Genomic DNA, 24,946 nt, shown 5'->3' with positions numbered 1-24,946 from the left:
CTGCACAAATGTCTTGTGCCATTTAATATTCAGCAAGAACAATAAAAGGGGTGGGGAAGGGGGATTAGAGAGATAAATGGAGGTGGACCTTTAAGGTCTTTTTTGGGGCAGAGGAGTGGGAAAGGAAAGGAGATTTAATTGTCTTTGAATTGCATGTAAGTGTGCTGTCTTTACTGCTGCAAGAGTCATGTCTCAAAGCCGACTTGTGTAGACCATGCCTGGTCTGAAAAAAATTCAAAGTGTCTCTCAGCTGTTCCTCAACAGTACTGCCTTGAACCACATGGCCCCAATGTTTTGGGCTCACAATCCTGCCCCACTTAGGCAGGCCCTGCCTTAATGAACAAAAATAAACAAAAACATTCTACAAACAGTACTGAACTAGTTAAGTATGAAGTTCAATTAAAGATTGAAAGCTATTAGTCTCAGTACTTCCAAATGTTCAGGTACTGAAGCAAAGGAAACAGAATGCTAAATGATTGAATAAGTACAGTACAAGTTGGGCATTTTAAACAATGTTAAGATGCAGTGACCAAAGAATCAAAACCACGTCCAGTTGAAGTTACAAACATTGCAGAAGACATTTAGTCCACAAGCAATCCAAAACACCACAAGCTCAAGAGGAGCTCAGAATACAGATAATCAAGCTCATCTTACCCCCACCTTCTAGACAGGGTGAACAATTCATTCAAATCAAATCAGAACTAAAATAGAAAACCAGGCAATGATTTCTAGTCACTACCAGCATGTTATTCACCCTAGAAAACACATTACTTCCATACAATGACTCATACATTAATATTAATTTGCAATTTGGCATAGAATGCAAAGCTGTAAAAGGACAGATTGACTTCCATAATGAAGACTGCCACACTAACGTACTAAATCAAGCCAGGTCATATTTTCTTCCACAAAGATAAAAACATCAATTAAGTGAATTTTCAGTGGTGTAATTCTCAATTTTTGTGACCATCAGCTTACCCATAATATCTAGAAAATCTTCAGCCAATACAGTTGGCCCTCTGTCAATAGGCAATAGGCTTCCCTGATCCATTGAACACTCTACCTGTAAGTTAACAATATTGCTATTACTCAAGAGCAAAATTAAAGTTATTCACAAGTTATATTGAGTGGTTAGGCAACTCAAATTGGATTTTATACTTCATGAAACTACAAGGCCAAATGCTCAAGTCAGCAAGTCCCTGATGTCAAGTTTGGCTAAACCTGAAACTGGGGCCTCTGTTCAAATACGCTGCAGCATTGGTGGAAAGCAAAATGTCTTCATATAGTAAGTATAAATGTACTCAACATCATTCGATTCAGTTTCTTAAGATGCTGTTAATCATTAAAATATAAGGTCTTCAAGCATTGTTGCATTTAAGGCTCCTTTTTGAAAGGATTGAAGCAAACTTAACTCAACTTTGGACTTTTCTGATTATGTTAACCTGAATCTTTTATTCTTAAAGACAATTAGCTTTTGAAAAAAGCAAAATACACCTCTTCACAGCATTTTTCTTTATTAATTTTACACTTCATTTAAAGACCACTATTGTCTATAATGTTTCTTTAAAGCGTAAGATGTAGGAGCTGAAGTAGGCCATTTGGCATGTCGAGTCTGTTCCAGTGAAATCATGGCTCATCTAATAATTTTCAGTTCCACTTTCCTGCCTTTGTCCCCATAATCCTCAAATCACTTACTGATTCAAAATCTGTCTACCCTAACCCTGAATACACTTAAACGACAGAGCCTTGGCAGCACTAGTAAAGAATCCAACATTCACAACCTTTCAAGGATTCCTCTACATTTTTGTACCAATTGGGTGACAACTTACTGAGGGGATCTTTGGTCCTTTCAAGGGAAAAACAACCTTCCCTATACTGACCCTGCGAAGAATCCCCCTCCCTAAAAAATGTGTTTCAATGAGAATTCCTCTTATTCTAAATGAGACTGAGTACAGACCCCAACCTATTTAACCTCTTTTCCCAAGTCAATCCCTGCATGCTCAGGATTAATTTAGTGAACCTTCTCTGGATTGCTTCCAATGAACTTATACCTTTTAGATAATGGGACCAAACTCTTTGCAATATTCTAATTTTTGCCTTGCTCTATGCTCCATTCTGTTTGAAATAAAAACAGATGTTTTTGCCTTCCCTATTACTGACTATAGTGGTACTTGTATGCTAACTTTGTAAATAATGCATTTAAACACCCAAAATCTTCTGTGCTGCAGTTCTCTATTTAAATAATAGCAAGAATAATAGAAGATCTGGATAATGTGTAGAATTTCACATATGGGAGAAAGTGAGGACTGCAGATGCTGGAGATCAGAGCTGAAAAATGTGTTTCTGGAAAAGTGCAGCAGGTCAGGCAGCATCCAAGAAGCAGGAGAATCAACATTTCGGGCATAAGCCCTTCTTCATAAAATTTCACATATTCCCACATCATATTTCATTTACCAAATTTTTGTCCACTCAACCTGCCCATATCCCTCCACGTGCTCGGTTATTCTCACTATTTGCCATTGTACATTTAGTTCTCTCAGAGTTATTAATACACCTATCCCAGCCTCTAATCCATGTGCACTCCACTGGTTTTAGATTCCATCCTGAAAAATGACCCTTATCCAACTGTCTACCAGTTAACCAATCCTCTTTCCATGCTAATTGCTACTTTCCACTCCATACTCTGGGTTTCTGTCTTAAATAGCTTAATGCTTGCTATATATCAAAATAACTTTTGAAAATCCAAATATATTACATCAACTGTTTCCTCCTTGTCAATCCTTTATTACCACCTCAAAAAAATAATAAATGTCAGGCATGATTTTCCCCTCATGGCACCATGCTAACTGCATGATAATGTTATTTCTAAAATACTCTATTAGATCCTTCATAATATACTTTAACACTGCCCAAGAACATATTAAGTTAAGTGGCCAATAGTTACCTGTTTTCTGTCCCCTTCCCTTCTTGAAAAAGTGTAACATGGGCAGGTTTCTAATCCTCCAGCATCTTTCCAGAATCTAAAGATTTTTGGAAGATTACTGCTACAAACTCTAGCTACTTCCTAGAAAATCATATAGGTGCATCCCATCAGTGGGTTTACTGATCTTTGGCCCCATTAGTTTCTGTAGTAAGTTTTCTCTCATGATAGTTATTATATTTATTACCTCTGCCCTTTTGGAATGTTATTATTGTCTTTACTATGATGCAAAGTATTTCTTCAATTCCTGGTTCCTCATTATTTCCTCAGCGTTGATCTCTAAAGGTCCGATATTCAATTGCCTCCCAACCTTCCTTTCCACATACAGTGGATCCTTGACTATCCAAAGGACCAGGGAGGAGAGTATTTCGTTCAGCTAATCGAATGCCACATAACAGTTTAGCCAAGTGTTGGAACCTTGCGATCTTGCCGGATATTAGAGGTTTCTCTGCATTTAAGGCAGCTTTTGCACTCTGGTCTTTATCTTATTTACTCAAAAAGGTTTTCTTTTTGTCATTTTAAAAAAAATTTTGCCAATCTTGTTTTACCACTGATCTTTGCCACAGGTTTTTTTTGTACAGTTTGATGCTATCCTCAATTTCCCTATTTAACCACAGTCGGCTTATCCCCTTTCAAACCCTTCTTTCTCACTGGGAGAGATTTGAGAAAGTCAAACTAATTTCTTAAACTTCTACTATTGTTCCTCAACCTTATTTGCTGCTAAACTCCTCTCCTAGTCTACTCTAGCTAGCTCCCAATTCATTCCTTTCAGATTTTTCTTATTTAAAATTAGTACATTTGTTGCCCACTCGAGTTTCTCCCTCACAAACTAATGTTAAATTCACAATGCCACGAACAATGTTTCCTGGGGTATCTTTCACTCAGATCATTTATTTAAATGTGTATCGCCAGATCCAAAGTAGCCTGATCCCTGACTGGATCAACCACATGCTGTTCCAGGTAACTATCCCAAATACGCTGATTCTTCTATATGACTACCTCTGCCAATTTTATAGTTTAAGAGGTTAGATACAGCTGGAGTCATACAGCACAGAAACAGACCCATCAGTCCACATAGGACATTCCTGAAGAAGGGCTCATGCCTGAAACATGGATTCTCCTGCTCCTTGGATGCTGCCTGACCTACTGCGCTTTTCCAGCAACACATTTTCGGCTTCAGTCCACATACCAATGTTCCCATACTAAACTAGACCCACTTGCCTGCATTTAACCCATTTCCCTCCAAACCTTTCCTAGTCATATACTTATATGAATCTCTTAAATGTTCTAACTGTACACGCATTCACAAATTCCTCTGGCAGTTTATTCCACACACAAATCACGAAAAACAATTGCCCCTCATGCCTTTTTAAAAACTTCCTCCTCTTATCTTCAGAACATAAGAATGAGTTTTGAATTCCCCCACTCGAGGGAAAAGTCCATTATTCACGTTATCTATGCCCCTTATGACTACACAAACCTCTATAAGGTCACCTCTCAAAACATTCAAGGCTAAAAGAATCAAAGGGTATTAGGTAAATACAAGATCAGGATACTAAGTTGGACAATCAGACACAATCAATGATGGAGCTGGCCCATATGTTCTCAGAAATATGGCCTATTTCTGTTTCACGTGTGAAACATTGTTTTCCAATCTAGAGATTAAAATCACTCACGATTAACACTAAGTTTCTTGCATGCACTCCAAAATTAGAGCTATAAAGGCAAACTTACGAGAAAGTCAAATATAAATTGCAGCAACACAAACAGATAGTTTACTACACAAATTCTAGCTTTGCTTTTCTTCACATCACTTTGACCAAGCCCTGATTCCCACAGCAATGAGCATTCAGGTTTTCGGTCATAATACACTGGAGCAGAAAACTCCACATTCTAAAAAAGTGTATTTTATTTAACTGACATGTACATTTACATTACATCTTAAAGAATGGAACTATACTAAACAAAAACTGAGTCCACTGATGTCACTCCAGAGCCAGTCACAAATTAAAACTTGGTCCGTGTTAATGTTTATGCATAGAATCAAAAATTCTGACTGTGATGCTGTCACATTTGTTTTTTGAATCAACTTGTAGAAATCACTTAGCAGTAACTTAAACAAAATGAAACTGAATAGATGGAGACTGTCCCTTATATAATTAACTTTCCAGTTTGAAGCTCCAATTCCTGTCACTGACTTAAGTTGGTAAATGAGAGATTTCAACAAATATAATTTAGTTTCAGCCATAAAACATTAGTCTTATTAAAATTTGACTCTTTAAAATGCAGAATATTCTAATTTCCATTCGGCAAAATTATAAAAATATTGCATATAATGAATCTTCAAATACAGCTTTCACACAAGTCAAAATGAAATTTAGTTATTTGAAAACATTAAGATATGCTAGAAAATTAAATTGTGATAAACAGCATTAATATTGAAAGTTGAGCTGTAGCCAAATTATCCTTTGTTAAAGATAATAATGCATTAACATTTGAGGGTTATGAGGGATATCCTTCATACTTCAAATGATAATATAAATAATGTTATAAATATATGAAGAAAGGTTCCTGGAAAAATCAGCTTCCAATGGAAGACAGAATCCACTTACCAAGCATGTCCTCTGAAACAGATATGCGAAGTATATCCCCTGTAAATTCACATGCTGTTTTTTTGGCATCAACACCTGATGTCCCCTCAAACACCTGTATAAAATGAACATGAAACATAAGTACACTTAAAAATGCATGAAGCTTTCCAATATTCATCACCACAATGTGACCAGAGCTTCAAGGTGCAGATCTTGAGGAAATATTCCATAAACTAGACTTATGTTTAGGACTCAATGAAAATTGATAGATTGAAACAAAATTGACATGGGATAGGAATTTAATACAAAAAGCATAAGCCCAAAGTCAGAGCCAGCCACTCAGGAAACATTTCTTCATACAAAGCTTGGTGGAAAATGGTGTGTAGTGGATGCTAGCTCAACATATCAACTGGAGTTTAAAATGGAAATGCTTATGTTGATTGTAAAGAATGTGACAAGCAGAGAGAGTGGGAGCATATATGCATAGATCTTTAAAGGTGGCAGGATATATTACAGAACAATTACCAAAGCATTTATGAAGCCCAAGGTTCCAAATGCAAGTATCAAGAACAGAAGTGGAGAAATTATGCTGTGTCCTTGGAGCTCTGATTAGGCCACATCTAAAATATTTCACCAAGCTCCAGTTACCACACTTTAAAAAGGATGCAATAGTCCTCGAAAAAGGTGCAGAGGAGATTTGGTGGGGTGGGGGGGGGGAGGGGGGGGGGGGGGGGGGAGGTGAAGAGATTATTTGTGGTAATCTTCCATTGCTAGTGAGACAGGAGTTTGTCAAAAATCCTAAACATTAAAAAAAGTTGTTTTAGACAAACCCTTGGCCAGATACTTTCAGTATTTCTATGAATTTTAATCCAAATGTCCAAGCATGATTAAAAATCATTTCAAACACAATAATACCATAGCTGTCTATACGTTAAATTGTGATTTGTTTGTATTTTATAGAAATTACAGTATAATTCTTAATGAATGATCTGAACAAGGTAGGATAGTTATTAGCATCAACTCTTATTGGCCACCCTCTTAATTGAGTAGAAATTGCTCATCTCCAACTTCAATGCCAAATGGTTTCAACCATATTACATTCCATTGCCTTCGGTCGTTTAATTCCAGCTTCATATGTAGTTCTTCTAATGTACCATTACTTTGGCAGCTATTCTCAGCTTAAGTTGAGCTCTGTAAATCCATGTATTTTTGTTTCTCAAAAATTCTCACAAAACATTTTTTCAACCTGCACTTCAACCTTCTACCCAGCTGTAGGTCAGTACTTGTTCCCTAAATACTTTATAAAATAGTTCATATTGGGATATTTGATATATTCAAAGATTTGCTTAAATCTCATTTGTTCGATAATTAATTAGCTTCTTACAAAAAAAAAATGGTTCATCATACTGAAAATTCTAATTCAAATTAAGAAATATGCAAATCATTAAACACTAGTGCATTGGTCCAAAAAGCAATCTAAAAAAGATACTGGTTTTCAGCTCAAGCAGACTGAACTACAAAAAAAATGACAAAACTGGCTTTGGCTATTTTTCTTCAAGTTTGTACAGTTGAGGTGTTAAAAATATTAAAACAGTTAGATATGGAAGAGAGATAAAACAACTTCCACAGGTAGGGAATTCAGAACAAGGAGGTTCAAACTCATTACAGTTCGATCTAGACAAATAAGAGGGAAATCAAGTGGCACACTTCACCCATCAAGTAGTTGAAGTCAAAAACTCAAATACAAATGCTGACCCAATTGAAAATTTAAGTTTAAAAATTGTTAAATAAGAATATCAAAGTATACTAAGAAAAATCAAGTAAATTGAGTTGAAGTTGAATTGAATTCGTGTAGCAGTTAGCACTGCTGCCTCTCAGCACCAGGAACTCTGGTTCAATTACCACCTCAAGTGACTGTGTAGAGTTGGCATGTTCCCCGCATGTCTGCATGGGTTTCCATCAAGTGCGCTAGTTACCTCCCACAGTCCAAAGATGAGCAGGTTAAGTAGATTAGTCATGCTAAATTGTCCGTGGTGTCTAGAGATGCACAACCTGGGTGGATTAGCCAAAGTAAAATAGAGATAGGGTAGACTTCAGACTTTATTTGCTGAATGACCTCTTTCTACACTGTAGGGGACTAAATGCAAAACAGTCTTGATAGACTAGAATGTCAGCAAGGTTTCTTCCTGTCCTAACTGATCAATGAATAAATCAAAATATAAATTACATGATACTTTCAAGATTAATTATTTTGTTGTTTAAAAATAACAGGCAAAAGCCAATGCAACAGTGAGACTAACATGACATGGAAAAAGAACCAATATCAATGGAGGAAAACAACAGTAAATGGTGATGAAAACAGAAGCAGACCCACAAGGAGCTGTTGAAGTTGGGAAGCAGGCAAGGGCATTCTTGGATGTAGCTGTGGAAGTAGCAGAGTTGGACATGCAAAAATAAAGTTGTACTTGAAGGAAATGCGTAACTGATGACAGAACAGAGTGCTGAAAATGTGTTGCTGGAAAAGCACAGGTCAGGCAGCATCCAAGGATCAGGAGAATCGACGTTTCGGGCATGAGCCCTTCTTCAGGAATGAGGAAAGCGTGCCAAGCAGGCCAAGATAAAATGGTAGGGAGGAGGGACTTGGGGGAAGGGCGTTGGAAATGCAATAGGTGGAAGGAGGTTAAGGTGAGGGTGATAAGGTGAGGGCGATAGGCTGGAGTGGGGTGGGGGCGGAGAGGTCAGGAAGAAGATTGCAGGTTAGGAAGGTGGTGCTGAATTCGAGGATTGGGGCTGAGACAAGGTGGGGGGAGGGGAAATGAGGAAACTGGAGAAATTGGAGTTCATCCCTTGTGGTTGGAGGGTTGGTCCGGGTGTCCGAGAGGTGTTCTGACACATAGGTGGCCTGTCTTCCCAATATAGAGGCGGCCACATCATTTACTGCATCCACTGCACCCAATATGTGTGGAGGGGTAGGTGAATTTGTGGTAGATATGGAAGGATCTGTTGGGGCCTTGGAGGGAAGTAAGCGGGGATGCGTGGGCACAAGTTTTGCATTTCTTGTGGTTGCAGGGGAAGGTGCCGGGAGTGGAGCTTCGGTTGGTGGGGGGTGTGGACCTGACGAGGGCATCACGGAGGGAGTGGTCTTTTCGGAACGCTGATGGGGGAGGGGAGGGAAATATATCCCTGGTGATGGGGTCTGTTTGAAAGTGGCAGAAATGAAGACGAATGATACGATGTATATGGAGGTTGGTGGGGTGATAGGTGAGGACCAGTGGGGTTCTGTCATGGTGGCAATTGGAGGGGCAGGGCTCAAGGGCAGAGGAGCGGGAAGTGGAGGAGATGCGGTGGAGAGCATCATCGATCACGTCTGGGGGGAAATTGCGGTCTTTGAAGGCGGCCATCTGGGTTGTTCGGTATTGGAACTGGTCCTCCTGGGAGCAGATGCGGCGGAGACGAAGGAATTGGGAATATGGGATGGCATTTTTACAGGGGGCAGGGTGGGAGGTGGTGTAGTCTAGGTAGCTGTGGGAGTCGGTCAGTGTATAGTAAATGTCCGTGTTGATTCGGTCATCCAAGATAGAAATGGCGAGGTCTAGGAAGGGGAGGGAGGAATCTGAGATGGTCCAGGTAAATTTGAGGTCGGGGTGGAAGGTGTTGGTGAAGTGGATGAACCGATATAGTCAGTCATTGATATAGCGGGGGGTGGGGGGGTGGTGGTAGGTGGTGCCAGTGTAGCTGCAGAAGATGGACTGTTCCACATATCCTACGAAGAGGCAGGCATAGCTGTGGTCCATGTGAGTAGCCATGGGCACCTCTTTGGTTCGGAGGAAGTGGGAGGATTAGAAAGAGAAGTTGTTCAGAGTGAGAACCAGTTCAGTTCAGTCAGTTGAAGGAGGGTGTCAGTGGAAGGGTACTGGTTAGTACGGCGGGAAAGGAAGAAGCGGAGGGCTTTGAGTCCTTCGTGATGGGGGATGGATGTGTACAGGGACTGGATGTCCATGGTGAAGATAAGGCATTGGGGCACCCCGTGGCTCAACACTTCAACTCCCCCTCCCCCTCCCCCTCCCACTCCACCAAGGACATGCAGGTCCTTGGACTCCTCCATAGCCAGACCATAGCAACACGACGGCTGGAGGAAGAGCGCCTCATCTTCCGCCTCGGAACCCTCCAACAAGGGATGAACTCAGATTTCTCCAGTTTCATTTCCCTCCCCCCCCCCCCCCCACCTTGTCTCAGTCCCAACCCTTGAACTCAGCACCACCTTCCTAACCTGCAATCTTCTTCCTGACCTCTCCGCCCCCACCCCCACTCTGGCCTATCACCCTCACCTTAACCTCCCTCCACCTATCGCATTTCCAACACCCCTCCCCCAAGTCCCTCCTCCCTACCTTTTATCTTAGCCTGCTTGGCATACTCTCCTCATTCCTGAAGAAGGGCTCATGCCCGAAACGTCGATTCTCCTGCTCCTTGGATGCTGCCTTTCCTGCTGCGCTTTTCCAGCAACACATTTTCAGCTCTGATCTCCAGTCCTCACTTTCTCTCAGACCAGACAGTCCCAACGGTTGATAATCAAAAATCTCATAAATATGCAGTAATACAAATGGAGGTTGCCATGATGCTAATGAATAGTGGAGTGGTCCTTTGTGCCCATATGACCAATTCTTGTATGGAATACTGAAATCCATTATATCCTATTATATTCTATTGTGACTATTTTGTACTTAAGACTCCCTACAGTGCAGAGAGGATGTGTACATCAAGTCTGCATAGATCCTCTGAAGAGCATCCCCTACTCCATCCCTATTTCACTTTGGCTAAACCACCTAGCTTGCACATTCCTAGACACTACAGACAATTTAGCATGACCAAAGAATGGACACAGATACTAGATTACACTGGTGAGGTCCCAGTCATCTGGTGATTGCACTATAAAAACAGCCATATGAAGAGGACTTCATCTTTGATAAACTAACTGGCCTCAGTTAGGGCAACGATGACAACTCAGGATCCCAGATTCGGACTAAAAGTTGACTGGAACATTAAAAATGGAATACAGCAAATTATGCACTCAAGCCAAGTGATGCCTTAGCACTGGTTTCTACCCATACTTTAACAGCTAACTTGCATTGGTTATTCAGACTCAGTGCACTGCCAAGTTAGTATTATGCCAAATCTGCAGGATTACATGCCAGTACAAATCTCTAGGTTGGGAAATGGTTCAATGAAAATATGAAAGAAATCATTTAACGAAAGTTAATGATGATGATCATGGTAAATATTGCTTTCTACAAGAAATGACAGCAATATTAATGGTCAAAAAGGCTAAGGCTTGTGGCCAAAGAAAATAGATTGAAAGTACTCCATTTTAAGTTAAGAATATTGGTAACAGTCAATAAAAGTGTGCAAAACTAGATGATAGATGAAAAGCGTAAATACAAGAGGCTACCATTTATTACCAAAACAGAATTGAGGAGTTTCAGATTTTTTTGCATACACATGGAAATGGCAAACCTGGAGGAACTGAATTGCCTTTTCTTATTTCCATTTCATGTTGCAGTTATAAGCAATAAGTCATTTCATGAATTACTGCTAGTTTTGAAACAGAATTATAACCCAAGTTTTTATATGATGGAGACACTTGAATTTTATGTAAAGTTTTATCAAATTTCTAGAAGCCTTCTCAAAGAATTATGAAATAATTCAGTCAATAAATTTACAAGGTATTTGTTCCAGTATTGTATAATTTCAACATAAACCTCTACCTGTACAACAGCTTTACTGCCACTAACTTCCAGAACTTGTCCACTTCGAATGGATCCATCAGGTAGAGTCAAATGTACAATCTCTGCAAACCTTGGAAACTGATCACAAAATAAAATTTAAGAATCAATGCAAATTATATAAATTTCAAGTACTATTTTAATCCAACATGAATATCTGAAAGTTTAGTTATTTCTAGGAGTTGAAATAATTTAACCACATACTGTACATAAACAATTATAACTTTCCGATAAAGAACGAACTTCACCTTGAATGGTTTTGCTTTGGGGGCTAACCACATGGCCGATGTATAGATTGTAAAAGTTTAAGAAGGTGGCTCACCCTCTCAAGGGTAATTGGGATGGGGCAGTAATTTTTAGTCCTTCCAGCAACGTCTACACCAAATGAACACAAGTTAAAGTTCATACAATGCTTCTTGTTTTTCTAAGTGCCAGACATCACTAGACCTTGCCAGTTTTATGCACACAAATTTCCACACATTTCCTGCCCCAAACATAATACTTGTGCACATGCTGATTCAAGCATATTCAGTTATTTGCATTTTTATTGCTTGGCAGAAGTATAACTTCAAGGTGATTAAAAAAAAATCTCACTTCATCTAAAATTTAGACAGTGGCAGAAAGACTATTTGAATGGGTATGGATGCTAATTAGCAGTTGTTTTATAAGCACTATTGAAAATCTGATTTCAGCACCATCTTTCTTGGCAAAACATTTCAGTTCATATTGTTAGGATTTAAACTTTCAGATATAAGTGGTATGCAGATTTATAGTTACAATTACCTTTACTTGGTCCAAGATCACCAATGGTCCATTAACACCAGACACTGTCTTGTAGGCTGTTAAAAAATTCACAATAGAATGACAGCTTTACTCAGAAATATAGTCATCAAATACAATTGAATAAATCAGTAGTGTTTATTATAGCAACTGCGTAGTATAAGATTGCAAATAAAATTAAATGCCTTTTGTGCAAACATATGGATGTTAATTCCATTGTTATTTAATGCTGGAAAGATCATACCATTTCTCAATATATTCAGTTTCTTTGAAATCTGTTTGTTGTTGTCTAATTACTAAGGATTTCCCCTTAATAAAAGGATTTTTCTTCTGTATCAGCATGGTTACATGGATCATTTTTATGGATCTGAATGAGAAATAAAATGCATAGAACATTTCAATTGCTGGTCAAGCACTGAAGTACCAGAATTTGATGGACTGGACACAATGGCATTACTGTTCTATGGGTGGCCAACTAAGTTACATTGAGTTGCAGGAAAAGGACATTTATGCAGGATGATTTTGATACATTACCAAAGTGGAAAATTGCCTTATTAGTATTGAACTGCAACTTTGGACAGTTCTCAGGTGAAGTAACAGTAAGGGTGGGATAGAGGCTAATACCTTGCCTTTTTTCCCTTTACATGGGAAAATATCAACTATGCAGACACAGGAGACAATTTGACTATGGTTGACATTTGTTTCTGATCAGCCTTCTCTCACATCTGTGGTGGCTGAAGTAAGAACTGCATTGTTTCGATAGGCCTCTATCACGCTTTGCTTTTTGTGCAATCCGTCAATCTCTTCACCGATATCAAAGCTGCAAGGAAATTAGAACAGACCAGCTCTACTGCAGTGCACTAAAGCTTAGCGGGGTGCATCCACTATGCAACTAATTAGGCTGCAGCCAACAGAATAAACCTGTCAATGTTCGCTTGCTGTTTCCCACACACCTGCATTTCATTCACTAATAAGCAAACATGGAGAGAAGCAAGGCAAACTGCTCAAGCATGAAAACCGTACAAGTGTTGCAATCAACTAAAGTATTCCTAGTTTCCATATAAAAAGTTGCATAACAGTTAAACTAGGGAATACTCCTGAAGCAGATAATCCAGTCACTTACTTTGGAAGTAATTTTGCTAAATCTACTTTAAATAGTCCTAAACGGAAAACATTTGATTCTATTAATAGATCATTTTTCAAAAGCTTCAGGTTAATCATTTCAAGTGGATCTTTCATCTTTATAACAGTCTTCTTAGTCTAGCTTGGGCATTTTTTTGTGAAAAGCACCAATTTGTCACTAGAGATCTTCAGTGTAACTACTCAACAACGGACAATTAAACCCGAACAATGCCCAGTGGAGAAATAGATTAACCAGGTATTGCAGTAAATAGGGAAGAGGTACAGCAATAAACTTAGTTTAAAGTCACTGAAATGGTGCATTTCACATATCCAACATAACTCGGTTGTTTTGGGGAATTGTTACATTATTTAGTACAATAATTTATCCAACTAACTGAGCAAATTAAACATTTAATTCAGTCAAAAGCTCCCTGTTAAGGCATCATTGACATGGAAGCTTTAATAAATATTAAAAATTTGAAATATATTCAGTACAATGAGAAAGTATATCATTTTCCAAGTGCACGGTTACTTTGGATTTAATGGAATGTTTAATGCTTATTTAACATTTTTTAAAAATTTTGCATTTCTTTGAAATTAAATACCAAGTTTTGAATCTTTCATTGTCCAACTTAATTTGGTACAAGTATTTTTCCCCAAAATCCATCAGGAAACATTTCAATTATAAATAAAAACTCTCTCCACCCCTTCCCCACTTGAGCTCAAGTACACAACCCCCTGTTTAACATGCAGCTCCCGAGCAGGTCACAAGGCCGCCTGTTCAGCTGCCAGCAGCTTTTGTGTACAAAGATGTTAATTGGTTCTAATCCCTTCATAGAAGCTGTTTTGGTAGCCTGACCCAGCACCCTGAAGGACACCTTGGTGTGAAATACTAAGGACCCATTCAAGTAGGAGTGAAAGAAAGCAGTGTGCATTCCAACACATTTGATTTAAAAGGCTGGAGGGTACAGCATCATTTTGAACTGAATAAATCTTGCAAGTTGTGGTAACGCTGAAGTATGTTCTTGAGTTGTAACCTCCTAAGTGCTCAAACTGTATTTTCCTATATAATTGAGCAATATAATTTAAATGTTACATAAATCAAAACATAGCATTACCAGGTCAGCTTAGTTTGTATATGTAATCGCAAAATTAGCACGATTGGACTAGGTCAAGAATATACTTGTATACAGTTTATTGAAATGGTTCTAGCATCAAAGCTATTTTTTCTTTTGCCATTATTCTCCAATGCCACATTTTTTAAAAGCTCAAGTACATCATTTGACCAGTCCCCGGTGCAAATATAATGCCTTGTCCTCTTTCCACAGCAACCTTACTTATTAAGAGGCCCAATGAGGCTCACCAGGACTAATTATTAGTCTATCCTTGCATTACGAGGAAGTTTGGTCCGGTTGGGATTTTTAGTGTTAGCTGACTGGCTTCTGTACACGTGGCAGGTCACTAAGCAGACACCATATTTGTGTATGGATTTGTAGTAGTTATTTCACACTTGATCTGAGATGTTAACCAAGCAGGAATACTCAACAGTAGCATTACTCTATTGAAGCTGCACTTCATTAATGCTTGATGAGTTTAAAAGCTTAAATATGAAAAAGTCAGCAAAATAAAGAACATTAACCACAAACCCATTTTCAGAAATGGATTTATGCTTAAAAAGCAAAGAATTGAAAGGCAGGTGGTCAAAACGAGCAATTATACATTATGTCTACTAACAGTTTTGGCATTATAGGACTATTTACATGTTGCATGAACAAAACAGTACAAGTATGGCTTTCTCAAAACTGAAAGCAATTTTTCAATGTTTGTAAGTGTGAAATATCTTTTGCTGATTAGTAATTAATCAAAGTGCAACTAACTGGCGCAACAAGATTCTTTTGATGTGTTAATACAATATATGAAGGTGATATTCTGCCTCTAAGACATGTTTATGAGTGAGAGTGACAAATTTATGAGCATGATATTATGTGGTAGTTAAATATGATAAAACTTCAAACACTTTGAAGTTGAAGCAAGATGGTGGCAGGGAAGGACAAAGGAAACAAATCCTGCCCTTCTGGTGCCATTACCACATGGAATACTTTCCCAACATGCGCAAAACATCTGTGGTCAACAATCAGAGTTTACTGAAAACAACAAATGCTGGAGATCACAATAGGTTAGACAGCTTCCATAAGAGAGAGCAAGGTAATGGTTCAGGTCTAAATACTTCAGTTTAGTCAAGCAAAGATCCACAGCAGAAATGTGTAACTCAGACACATTATCCTCAAATCAAGGGGCAACCAATGATAATAATATAAATACAGGTCTTTCTTTAATGGACAGCAAGGATGACAGCAGTGCATTCAGCCCCTCAAGCTGATACTTACATTTACTTACACTATGGTTGAACTGTACCTCAACAACATCAAATTTGATCCACACCTAACAAAAAATCTAGCCATCTCAGGACTAAAAGCTTTATTGGTCTTAACAAGCAGATTTTGATCCAGTTGGGTTTCTACGTAGGAGTGCGAAATTTCAATACTCTAGTAACTTTTGTATGAAGTACTTCATGATTTTCATGCTGAATAGTTTGGTTTAAAATTACATCCTGCTTTTCTAAACTTGCCCCCACAAGAACTTGTTAAATTCAAATGTTTTACCATTTTAACACCTTGATCAGCTTATCTCAACCTTCAATACTCAAAAACATGCACGTTTATAACTATCCCATACCATTTGCCTCTTAACGCTGCTGTTGCTTTATTGAATCAGTGTTACACCATGTCCAATACCAATTGCCCTCAAAGTAGCCAACTGACCTCAGAACTACAGATGGGATCTGACTAAAGAATTTTGAAAGCTGAAACACACAAAGCAAACATTTAATTAAGTGTGCAATAGACAAACTGATAGCATAACTAGAGATGATTACAAGCATCGATAAAACCTATGAGAACAAGGAAAGCAGACGTTTCAAAACTTTGGTATCAGATTTAATGTTATCTTGATAGCTTGCCAATTTCTTCGGCCCATTGTAACACTCCTAAAGGCGACTCAAGTGCTTTGGAAGTGTAGCTGAACTATAATTGGAATCAGTCCAGTAACTGCCTTAAATTACTTTTTTCAACCATTTAGGAAATTTTACCACAGTAAATTGTCAAAACTATAAACCTGTCATGAGGAACAACTGTCCTATTGTGTTCTGCACTGCCTTTTCTCTTAAGTCACAAGACCTTAAAATTGAGGCATGAAATTTGTTCAATGTAACACATACCACAATAGAAAATAACAGAAGAACAGACCTCATTGGGAAAGTTACTTTTTGGAAGCTCCCTTTACTACCACTTCTCTTAATATCAACTGCACATTATTTTCTTATAAAAGGCTATAAGGGGCAAGAGTATAAGGTGCTAAGGGATTTTTTTCATTCACTAAAGATAATTCTATTTTACATAATAAATGTATGTTGTTATAATCTGAATAAGCATGCATTATTGCCTATTGAAAATCAAAAGATTTTTAGACTTTATTTTTCTCCCAAAAATCCTGACTTGGCCTGTTATATGGCTTATACAAAGGCAGTTAACCTTTAGATGTTAAAGAGTCAAGATTGGAAAAAGATTTTCTTACATAAGAACTCCCTAAAACAAAATGCATCCAAGCACTTGTTCCAGGCAGAAAATCACATACTACAAAGAAAATAGGTAGGGCGGGATAAAACGTATAACATGGATCATATGATAATGGAACAATTCATATTCAGATCACTGATTTCATTTCCATTTTCCCATAGCTGTATATCTTACAGTGTAGTCAAAGAACAGCCAGATCCAAACTGAATGTTTTTCATGTATCCTACAATAGACAAATTCTGCACTAAGTACAGCCAACAATCTGCTCAATTATGCTAGATGACTTCAGTGAAATCCACTCTTATCCCAGTGAAATCATGTGCAAAGTAGAACTGACATAATGAGAACATACCAGATTACAATAGAGGAAAAACATGACAATCACCCAGTCTATTTATTCTATCGACAATATGTGTAACAGAACATAGGTTAAGACTCCCATAATTATCCCTTTTCAACCAAATAAAAAAAGGTTACATTAAAAAGCAACAGAATTCACTTCATTTCACAGAAGCATGAATAGACATTATGTTCTCCCCCCCACACTAATGGAGACTGACATTCCTAGGTCAAATTCAATTTTATTATACCTTTTAATAAGATGTCTGTGTACTGCTGTACAATTTTTTGTTGCAGAATGTCCTTGGCAACTGCTAATTTTAAAAATCATGATTAGCCACATGTGCATGATTCACAACTTGAGGGTATTCTCCTCTCCCTTCCCACCATCCGCCCTCAATTTACTTTATCCTTGATATCTAACTTTTACCTAATGGGGTCCATTGCCATAGATACAATCCAATATCTCACCCAGCTATTATTTCAGTGAATTCAGACTACCTTGATGGGATGACGTGCAAGATTGGCATGGGGGAGAAATTGCACGCAGAAGAATTTCTTTAACATCCATATATTTCCATTTGCAATCATGGAACTGCAATGAAAGAACCTTTGCAGAAATCTTTAGCACCTCGTGTTTCCCCCAGTAAGGAAATCAATTCAGCATGATGAGGATATCAAGCTTAGATGTACTTGTCCTATAAGGTTCAGTTAATCTGAATTATTCAAATGCAGTAACAAAAAATACTTGTCATAATTTTAGTTGCAGCCATATCAGTTAATGCTGTTCAAACAAGATATCTAAGAAATACATTAGGTGGCATAATTTATTTCAGAGGGACATCAAATTGAGACATGAAGGAGATAGTACTACAGCGTGAGCAGTTCCTTTTAAAGCAATTCTGGTCTCCTTCCTATTGGAAAGATGTGGTGAAACTTGAAAGGGTTCAGAGGAGATTGACAAGGATGTTGCCAGGACTGGAGGGTTTGAGCTATAGAGAGAAGTTAAATAGGATGGGGCTGTTTTCCCTGGAGCATCGGAGGCTGAGGGGTGACCTTATAGAGGTTTATAAAATCATGAGGGGCATGGATAGGGTAAATAGACGGTCTTTTCCCTGGGGTAGGGGAGTCCAGAACTAGACGGCATAGGTTTAGGGTGAGGGGAAAGATATAGAAGGGACCTCAGGGGCATCCTTTTCACGCAGAGGGGTGATGCATGTGTGGAATGGACTGCCAGAGGAATTGGTGAAGGCTAGTACAATTGCAACATTTAAAAGGCATTTGGATGGGTATATGAATAGGAAAGATTGAGGGATATGGGCCATATGCTGGCAGTTGAGACTAGATTGGGTTGGAATATCTGGTCGGCATGGATGAGTTGCACTGAAGGGTCTGGTTCCGTGCTGTACATCTGACTAAATGACTGCAATTGTACCAGCCGCCTCCACTTCTATATCTGTCGCAAATTCACCTGCACCTCCACACACATTTACTGTATCCGCTGCACCCGATGTGGTCTCCTCTACGTTGGGGAGACAGGTCGCCTACTTGCGGAACGTTTAGGGAATACTTGGGACACCCGCACCAACTAACCCAACCGCCCCATGACTGAACACTTTAGCTCCCCTTCCCACTCCGCCAATGACATGCAGGTCCTTAGCTGCTTCCATTGCCAGACCCTGGCCACATGACTCCTGGAGGAAGAGTGCCTCATCTACCGCCTAGGAACCCTCCAGCCACACGGGATGAATGTAGATTTCTCCAGCTTTCTTTTTTTCCCCTCCCTTCCTTCACCTCCCTCTAATTTCCACCCCCCCCCCCCCCACCTTCTCAGTCCCAACCCTCTTGACCTGCAATCATCATCCCAACGTCTCCGGCCCCTCACCCTCTTCCACCTATCGTATTCCCAGTGCCCCTCCCACCTACCTTTTATCTCCGCCTGCTTGGCGCACCAGCCTCATTCCTGAAGAAGGGCTTATGCCTGAAACGTCTATTCTCCTGTTCCTCAGATGCTGCCTGCCCTGCTGTGTTTTTCCAGCACCACATTTTTCAACTCTGGTACTCCAGCATCTGCAGTCCTCACTTTCTCCTGGGTTTCCTTGGTGCCAGACTTGGACAAAGTGGCAGTTAGATGTCAAGGGAAGGTATTCTTGTTTCACTTCTAGAATTCAGTTTGTATGTCTGCGTTAATTGAGTCATGAAAAGTCTGAGTCTGAGACTTTGGTTTCCTAGGGGTCAGTCAGTTCAGAGTGCCCATTGGTGAGTAAGTGATCCTTGATGACCTTGAAACCATGAGAAAGAGGAACAAGAGTAGGCTGTTCACTCCCTCAAGCCTGCTCTGCCATTCCATGCAATTATGTCATGACTCTGATTCTGACTTGATGGCTTATCTGACATTCACAAATCCATTTTCCTGCCTGTCTTGATGAAGGGCTTTTGTCCGGAATGTTGGTTTTCCTGTTCCTCAGATGCTGCCTGACCTTCTATGCTTTTCTTGCACCACACTCTTGACTTAATCTCCAGCATCTGCAGTACTCACTTTTGCATAGTTGGCTAATCGTCCACTTTCATAGGAAGAGGATTTTTCCTGTGAGGGCCAGTATTTGTTGCCCACCCATAAGTTTATGTAAATGGCCCGACCAAGTGAATAACTTTGAGGGTAGCTAAGAGTCAACAGCATTGCTGTGGTTCTACAGTCGTGTATAAGCCAAAATGATTAAGGTTATCAGACTTCTTTCCCTGAAGGATATTAGTGAACAAGATGAGTTTTTAAGACATGATACTTTTGTAGTTGTCATTAATGAGCCTAACTTTTTGTTCCAGTTACATTAATTGAATTAAAGTATCACCAGTTATGGGATTGACTCTGTAGTCCCAAGGCAGCATTTTCCTTCCTCTCGGAAGATATTCCTTCTCTTTAAAAGCAAGTTCAATTTTATTAGTTACAGTGTCATGTTTAGTGGGACTGATTATGGCATCAAGGAGCCTTAGCAAATTAGGGTATTAGGCAGTTAGGGAATAATCTTAGCCAACTTTTGAGAAGGGTTGTAGCTCAGGTTGAGATTCTGGATGTAAGCTTGCTTGCTGAGGTTCACTGATATCTAGTATGGTGACGAAACATCTGAAAACAAACCTTCCAGCTCAGCGAGCAAACTTACATCCAAAATCTTAGCTGGTTGGAGTTGTAACCAACGCACAAGATGGTCAATCATTCCAGTCCTAGGGCATCACTGCAGGAGTTCCTCAAGGAATAGTGCTATGCTCAATCATCTGGTTCATCAATGGCCTTGTTTGTCAAATGGGTAATTATCAGTGAACAGTATTTTAGCACTATTCATATCTAAAGAAGTCTGGAAGCAACCCATATTCATGTATAGCAAGACTTAAGGGTATCTCTGGTTGGGCTGATGAGTGCCCAAACCTTCATACACACAACTGCCAGGAGAATCCAGATCCAAAATGAGAATCTAACCTCTTTGACGTTTAGTGTCAAATTCAGCAATGATAATGCCATTATAATATTCTGGGGTTACCATAGACCAGAAACTGCTGTTGAAGTAGGCCACACCTTAACAGTATAAAAGGTAAAGCCAAAAATAATCCAAGCAGTGTGTAAACGGAGTTGATCCATCAGACCAAACCCCAATACTCTGCAATCTTATCCTTGATAATGGGTTCTAAAATCTCACCAATAACTCTGGTCAGGCTAACTAGCCTTTAGCTTCTGTCTTCTGCCTCCCTTTCTTAAACTGAGGTTTAGCCATTTTCCACTTCTCTGGGACCCTTCCTGACTCCAGTGGTTTATGAAAGATTGCCACAATGCCTGTGCAATCTCCTCTGTTGCTCCTTCAGAATTCTGGGGTGTAGTTCATCTGGTCCAGGCGATTTTATTTATCGGCAGACCTTTCAGCTTCCCCACCACTACCTCCTTAGGTACAATACTGACCTCTAACCCCTGAATTTCTGGTTGAAGAGGTGTGAAGAAATGAGAAATGTAATTTTAAGAATGGAGGTCTGTCTTTTAATAAAGTCATCTGAATTGACATGTTTTAATAGCAAAGGAATATGGATTCAATGTTACACAAATCCTGCTGTGTTTGTGCTTCTGTCTGTATCATCTTGAGTACAGGCCCTTAGCGGCTTGCTTGTCTCGTGTGAAAGGCTCGCCAACTTCTGGTCTAAAGATGATGAGACCATATAGTGTACTTCAAATATAGGTTATTGATTCTCTGCTAATAATAAGAATAGACTCTTCATTGTTATAATGGCTGTTGGAAGAATCAAGCCTTTAGTCTGTCAACTATGAGTTCCGACTTCTCTTTTTCCCAAACCAAGTCCTCGTGACACCATCACAGAGGGCAGTGTTTATCAGAATCATGTATTAATCCTTTTTAAACTCACAGAACGGTTTACTCCCAAAAAGGATTGTTTTCCTTTTGTATTCTAATAAAGTCTTCCCTTGCTTTGAGTGTAGCATCAAAACAATTTGTTGACCATGGCAAGCTGCTCATTATTTGTAACAATTGAGTTGTAATGGATGAATAAATGCTTTCTGCATGTGTACAGAATGCATATGCTGGAAAGGAATAATGCATTTAATTAGCACTCATTCTTGAAATGCAAAAGCTTCAGTTTTGTTTTAGCACTTCATGTGAAAAGTAAAATGGCTGATAGTGCAACATTCCTTAATAGTGAACTTAAGGGTTCGCTTTTGACTTGTATACCTTCAAATCATAAAGGGTCTGAATCTACCACCTTTCCTCCCTGGGAGAGCTAGGTGTTGTGGGGTGATCTTATAGAAGTTTATAAAATCTTGAGGGGCATGGATAGGATAAACAGACAAAATCTTATCCATAGGTTGGGGGGAGTCCAGAACTAGAGGGCATTGTTTAGGTTGCGAGGGGAAAGCTATAAAAGAGACCTAAGGGGCAACTTTTTCATGCAGAGGGTGGTGCGTGTGTGGAATGGGTTGCCAGAGGAAGTGGTGGAGGCTAGTACAGTTGCAACATTTAAAAGGCATCTGGATAGGTATATGAATAGGAAGGGTTTAGAGGGATATGGGCAGGATGCTGGCAGGTGGGACTAGATTGGGTTGGGATATCTGGTCAACATGGACGAGTTGGACCGAAGGGTCTGTTTCCATGCTGTACAGCTCTATGAACTGAGACAAGACCGCTGAGTCAGTCATAGATGTACAGCACGGGAACAGACCCTTTGATCCGACTTGTCCATACTGACCAGATATCCTAATCTAGTCTAATTTTCCAACATTTGGCCCATATCCCTCAATCCTTCCATATCCCCATCCAGATACCTTTTAAGATGGCACAGTGGTTAGCACTGCTGCTTCACAGCGCCAGAGACCTGGGTTCAACTCCAGCCTCTGGCAACTGTCTGTGTGGAGTTTGCACATTCTTCCCATGTCTACGTGGGTTTCCTCCCACAGTCACAAAATTGTGCAGGTTAGGTGAATTGGCCATGCTAAATTGTCTGTAATGTTAGGTGAAGGGGTAAATGTAGGGGAATGGGTCTGGGTGGGTTGCGCTTCAGTGGGTCAGTGTGGACTTGTTGGGCCGAAGGGCCTGTTTCCACACTAAGTAATCTAATCTAAAGAAAGGGCAGTTGACTGAGGTGTCAGTGGGGGTGCACTTTGGGGCCAGTGACTGTAACTCTTAGTTTTAAAATCATGATGGAAAAAGACTAGATCTAAAAGTTGAAGTTCTAATTTGGAGAAAGGCCAGAACTTTCAAAAGCTGATTGGAGGCAGTTGCTCACAGGAAAAGGGATGGCTGGAAAATGGGAAGCCTTCAGAAATGACATGAGTGCAGAGTCAGTATATTCCTGTTAGGGTGAAAGGGAAGGCTGGTAGGTATAGAGAATGCTAGATGACGAAAGAAATTGAGGGTTTGGTTAAGAAAAAGGTAGCATATGTCAGGTACAGACAGGATAGATCAAATGAATCCTTAGAATATAAGGGCGGTAAGACTATACTTAAGAGGGAAATCAGAAGGGCAAAAAGGGGACATGTGATAGCTTTGGTAAATAGAATTAAGGAGAATCCAAAGGGCTTTTACAAATACATTAAGGACAAAAGGGTAACTAGGGCGAGAATAGGACCCTTCAAAAATCAGCAAGGTTACTTTTGTGTGGTGCTGCGGAGATGGGGAAGATACTAAACGAGTATTTTACATCGTTGTTTACTGTGGCAAAAGACATGGAAGATACAGAATGTAGGGTAATAGATGGTCATATTTTGAAAAAAATGTCCACATTACAGAGGAGGAAGTGCTGGATGTCTTGAAATGCATAAAGGTGGATAAATCACCAGGACCTGATCAGGTGTACCCTAGAACTTTGGGAAGCTAGAGAAGTGATTTGTTGGGCCTCGTGCTGAGATATTTGTATCATCAATAGTCACAGGCGAGGTGCTGGAAGACTGGAGGTTGGCTAACATGGTACCACTATTTAAGAAAGATGTTAAGGACAAGCCAGCAAACTATAGACCAGTGAGCCTGATGTCAGTGATGGGTAAGTTGTTGGAGGGAATCTGGAGGGACAGGATGTATGTGTATTTGCAAAGGCAAGGACTGTTTAGGGATAGTCAACATGGCTTTATGCGTGGGAAATCATGTCTCTCAAACTTGATTGAATTTTTCGAAGAAGTAACAAAGAGGACTGATGAGGGCAGAGCAGTAGATGTGATCTATATGGACTTCAGTAAGGTGTTTGACAAGGTTCCCCACGGCAGACTGGTTAGCAAGGTTAGATCTCATGGAATACAGGGAGAATTAGCCAGTTGGATACACAACTGGCTCAAAGGTAGAAGACCGAGGGTGGTGGTAGGGGGTTTTTCAGGTTGGAGGCCTGTCACTAGTGGAGGTCACAAGGATCTGTGCTGGGTCCACTACTTTTCAATTATATGAATGATTTGGATGTGAGCATAAGAGGTATAGTTCGTAAGTTTGCAGATGACACCAAAATTGGAGGTATAGTGGATGGCGAAGAAGATCTTATTACAATAGGGTCTTGATTAGGTGGGCCAATGGGCTGAGGAGTGGCAGATGGAGTTAAATTTAGATAAATGAGATGGTGTAGTTTGGGAAAGCAAATCTTAGCAGGACTTATACGCTTAATGGTAAGATTCTAGGGAGTGTTGCTGAACAAAAAGACCTTGGAGTGCAGGTTTCCTTGAAAGTATAGTCACAGGTAGATAAGATAGTCAAGAAGGTGTTTGGTATGCTTTCCTTTATTGGTCAGAGTATTGAGTACAGGAGTTGGGAAGTCATGTTGCAGCTGTACATAACATTGGTCGGACCACTGTTGGAATATTGCGTGCAATTCTGTTCTCCTTCCTATTGGAAGGAGATTGTGAAACTTGAAAGCATACAGAAGTGATTTACAAGGATGTTGCTAGGGTTGGAGGATTTGAGCTATAGGGAGAGATTGTAGGGAATCTAATCAAATCTATTCAGTGTGGAAACAGGCCCTCTGGCCCAAGAAGTCCACACCGACCTTCTGAAGAGTAATCCATCCGGACCCATTTCCCTCTGACTAATGCACCTAACACTATGGGCAATTTAGAATGGCCATTTCACCTGGCCTGCACATCTTTGGACTGTGGAAGGAAACCGGAGCACCCAGAAGAAACCCATACAGACATGAGAATGTGCAAACTCCATGCAGGCAGTCTCCCAAGGCTGGAATCTAACCAGGGTCTCT

The 24,946-nt window shown here is 39.7% G+C and overlaps 1 protein-coding gene across 1 annotated transcript in view; it reads right to left on the bottom strand.

Moving 5' to 3' along the window:
* Positions 1-24,946, bottom strand: part of atp6v1ba (ATPase, H+ transporting, lysosomal, V1 subunit B, member a) — an 81,009-nt gene that overhangs the window by 45,013 nt on the left and 11,050 nt on the right. Inside the window, 5 exon segments of the mRNA XM_072557341.1 lie at positions 979-1,036; positions 1,038-1,063; positions 5,593-5,686; positions 11,334-11,432; positions 12,135-12,190. Coding sequence (XP_072413442.1) covers positions 979-1,036; positions 1,038-1,063; positions 5,593-5,686; positions 11,334-11,432; positions 12,135-12,190 — 333 coding nt within the window.

The sequence above is a fragment of the Chiloscyllium punctatum genome, chromosome 38 (genome assembly GCF_047496795.1).
Source record: "Chiloscyllium punctatum isolate Juve2018m chromosome 38, sChiPun1.3, whole genome shotgun sequence".
NCBI classification, from domain to species: domain Eukaryota; kingdom Metazoa; phylum Chordata; class Chondrichthyes; order Orectolobiformes; family Hemiscylliidae; genus Chiloscyllium; species Chiloscyllium punctatum.
This window is presented reverse-complemented; position numbering and strand designations above follow the sequence as displayed.